This window comes from Sardina pilchardus, chromosome 17, assembly GCF_963854185.1.
Source record: "Sardina pilchardus chromosome 17, fSarPil1.1, whole genome shotgun sequence".
Classification (NCBI taxonomy): Eukaryota; Metazoa; Chordata; class Actinopteri; order Clupeiformes; family Clupeidae; genus Sardina; species Sardina pilchardus.
In genome coordinates, this window is record NC_085010.1 from 17,000,466 (window position 1) to 17,003,621 (window position 3,156).

The window sequence follows — 3,156 nt, forward strand, 5'->3', positions numbered from 1 at the left end:
ATATTCTACAAAATCACCCTTCCCTATTTGATTTTCCTGTTTTCTTGAAACCAGATAAAACCAACAGAAGAAATGGTATACACAACACTAATATATATAAAAACTTTTGTAGCTTCTTTTTTAAAATTGTGGCAATAGAATGGTGACATTACCTAAGGCTCAGCTCATCCTTAACGCTAAAATCAAGTTGTTGTTTTTTTTCAGTTACATTGATTCGAATTTCCCTAAGCTGTTTTATTTGTGTACTCCCAATGGTCTTTATTGATTCACTCTTTGCTGGTATAGTGCACATGTCCAAGACCTCTTAGGTATGGCATCAGTACAGTGTGAAAGCAACCCATCCTAAGTCCCTCCCTGGATAAGATAAAGGTCATCCTGACCTCTGGCCATAGCTTCCACCTACTCTGCCTTTTTTGAAAACCTCAAATACTGCATTAAGCTTGAGGTAGGATTGAAGACCAAATCCTGATCTGAACTCAAGATCACTTGTCCAATGTAATCCAAACCTCTCTTTCTCACAAGACTCTCATAAGCCTTTGTTTTGGTGTCATGTCCGGTTTGCCTGGTTGCTCATTTTAAACCTAAAGCCAAACCTTTCTGTGCCAGATATGTGAAATTCAGATTACTGGCTTAAAAGTGCTTTATGGAGAAAAGGTGAAAGGTCAGAGTTATGTCAGGCCTCGTTCACAGTTGAGTTGAAAGAAAGAAGGATAAAAACCTTTGCAGTGCTATAGTGTGTTTTACCATCTATCTAAATAGTCTCTAAAAGGCTTGATCCAGATGTGTAACACCGTCTTAAGTTGATAGACTGTATACTGTACGCATTATTTTTCTATTCCTACTGCACAATTAAAGAAAATCATCTTCACGACACATTCTTTGGTATAGATCATTTTATTTAGGTTGAAATCCAATGCTTACGAGCAAGATATCTTTATTCAAAATGGATTTCCTAGCACATCAAAAAGAGCTACATAATGCTGTTCTTATACCACTTATGTAAAATGAACCCACTTGTGTAAATTAACTCAACTTTGTCAAGTATCCTACCGTCCTCCTTCCAGGTTTGGTATGACAAGTCGTGATGAATCACCTATTCATCTCCTATCTAATTGTGCGCAGTTCTAGCTAGATTGAGTTGTCTAAATAGCGTAATATAGGTTAAGGCTTCCCTCTTAAAGTGCACCATGCTGTTAGACTCATACATGTCTGCGGTAATCTCGACAGGACATAACTGGTCAGACCCTTTTGGAGACGACGACACAGAGCTACGTTTGAGTCAGAGATGATAAACGTTTTTTTTTGTTTGTTTGTTTGTTTGTTTGTTTGTTTGTATGTATGTTTGTTTTACATTACAGACGACACAAAAGATCATAGTGGCAAATACAGAAAAAAGAACCTCCCCCATAACCTTGAGAGGCTGTACAATGCAAGAGACGATCATCCACTGAACACAAAGACACAGTATTTTACAGCGGTCAACACAACTGCTCTCATACGCCTGTCTGAAAGGCAGAGCTGTATTCAGCACAGGCGACGGAGGCGTTAAAGCCCCCACACAAAAACAGCGAGTACAGTCCCTCGTCCTCCCTCTCACAGTTGTCCTGGATCACAAACAGAGCAAGAGACCAAAAAAAAAAAAAGAGAGAGAGAGAGAGACACAACATCTGCTGTGATTTTTAGAAAAAAAACAACAAAAACAAACAAAACAGTTTACATTGTTATGACCTTATCCCAGATGCGACGGATCTCCGGTCCTCTGCGTATGCTAGAGGGAGATGGGGGGAGAAGTAGGAAGGGGGGAAGAGAGGAAAAGCGTATTTTCGGATGAAGAGTTGCTGCTGGCGTCTCCGGCTGTGATGTGTGTGTGTAGGGGGGGCAGGCTCTCCCCCTCCCCCCCGCCCCACCCCCCCTCCAGCACCCCCTGGTGCTTGGGATGACAAATAGAGAGACAGCAGCTTGCGTGGCGAACCAAACAACGCCGCCACAAGGCTTTCGAAAAAAACTCTGGGACCCCCGACGCGGCGGCTCACTGCGTGACGGCGGGGGTGAAGTCCGGGCGGCGGGTCTGGATGATCTTGGGGCGCGCGCGCTGCTTGCCCCCCTCGCCGCCGCCGTCCGCGCCCCCGTCGGCCTCGCCCTCGGAGCTGTCCTCCTCGGTCTCGCACACGTGCACGATCACGCTGGGGGTGGTGGGGGTGCCGGTATGGAGCTCGTACTGCTCCCCTGCAGGAGAGAGAGGAGAGGGGGGAGAGAAAGGTGAGAACCGGGGTGGGGGGGGGGCTGTTTCTACACAAGTGTGAGCACTGGGGGGGGGGGATGGGAAGGTGTGAGGTGGGGTTGCCAAGTCATGTTCATTCATATGTGACTGCTGAGAATGTCATGTGCTTGCGTGTACGTGCGTGTGTTTGTGTGTGGGAGAGAGAGAGAGAGAGAAAGAGTGAGTGTGTGAGTGAGTAAGTAAATGAGTGAATGAGTGAGTGGGTGAGTAAGTGAATGAGTGAGTGGGTGTGTGAGTGAGTAAGTGAATGAGTGAGTGAGTGTGTGTGCGTGAGTGAGTAAGTGAATAAGTGAGTGTGTGTGTACAGTATGTGTGTGTGAATGAGTAAGTAAATGAATGAGTGAGTGAATGAATGAGAGAGAGAGAGAGCATTTTGAGTGTACATGTCAAAGTCCCCTTTCTGTGCCCTGTAAGTCTGTCTGAGCCTGTCACACACATGAGTGTGATCAGTCGGAGCGCTGGAGACGTTTGCTATCTGTCTGTGAGCACGCTAACGTACCTGGCCCCAGTTTGGAGACGGCACGCAGCAGGTCGTAGTTGATGAGCGGCTGGGCGTCGGGCGTCTGCTGCCAGCCCACCGGAGGGGACGCCGGCGGGGAGATGAGGAACTGCTTGTCCGGCTTGGGAGGCTGCAGGCTGGGGCTGCCGATGTGGACCGACTGCACACACACACACACACACACACACACAGAAATACAGGATGGAGAGAGAGGCATTAAGAAATATAGTAAGGACCACTAGTTCTACAGTCAAGTCAAACCAGCCTATCTACATGTGCAGGGAAAGAGTGTGAGAGGGACACAGAGATACAGTATAGAGAGAGGGTTGGAAACATAGTACAGCAGTAGTATGTTTCAGTAAAGAAGAAGTAAAAT

At 46.5% G+C, this 3,156-nt stretch overlaps 1 protein-coding gene across 2 annotated transcripts in view; it reads right to left on the reverse strand.

Annotated features, from left to right (window-relative positions):
• Window positions 1–859: 859 nt before the first annotated feature.
• rcan1b (regulator of calcineurin 1b) overlaps window positions 860–3,156 on the reverse strand; it is an 11,321-nt gene continuing 9,024 nt past the window's right edge. The window contains exons 3-4 of one of the 2 annotated variants that reach the window (XM_062517834.1): window positions 2,781–2,940; window positions 860–2,226 (exon numbers count right to left, since the gene is read on the reverse strand). In XM_062517834.1, coding sequence (XP_062373818.1) covers window positions 2,030–2,226; window positions 2,781–2,940 — 357 coding nt within the window. In that variant the 3' untranslated portion in view covers window positions 860–2,029. The remainder of the gene's footprint in view (window positions 2,227–2,780; window positions 2,941–3,156) is intronic. The other variant, XM_062517836.1, reaches the window with a different exon arrangement.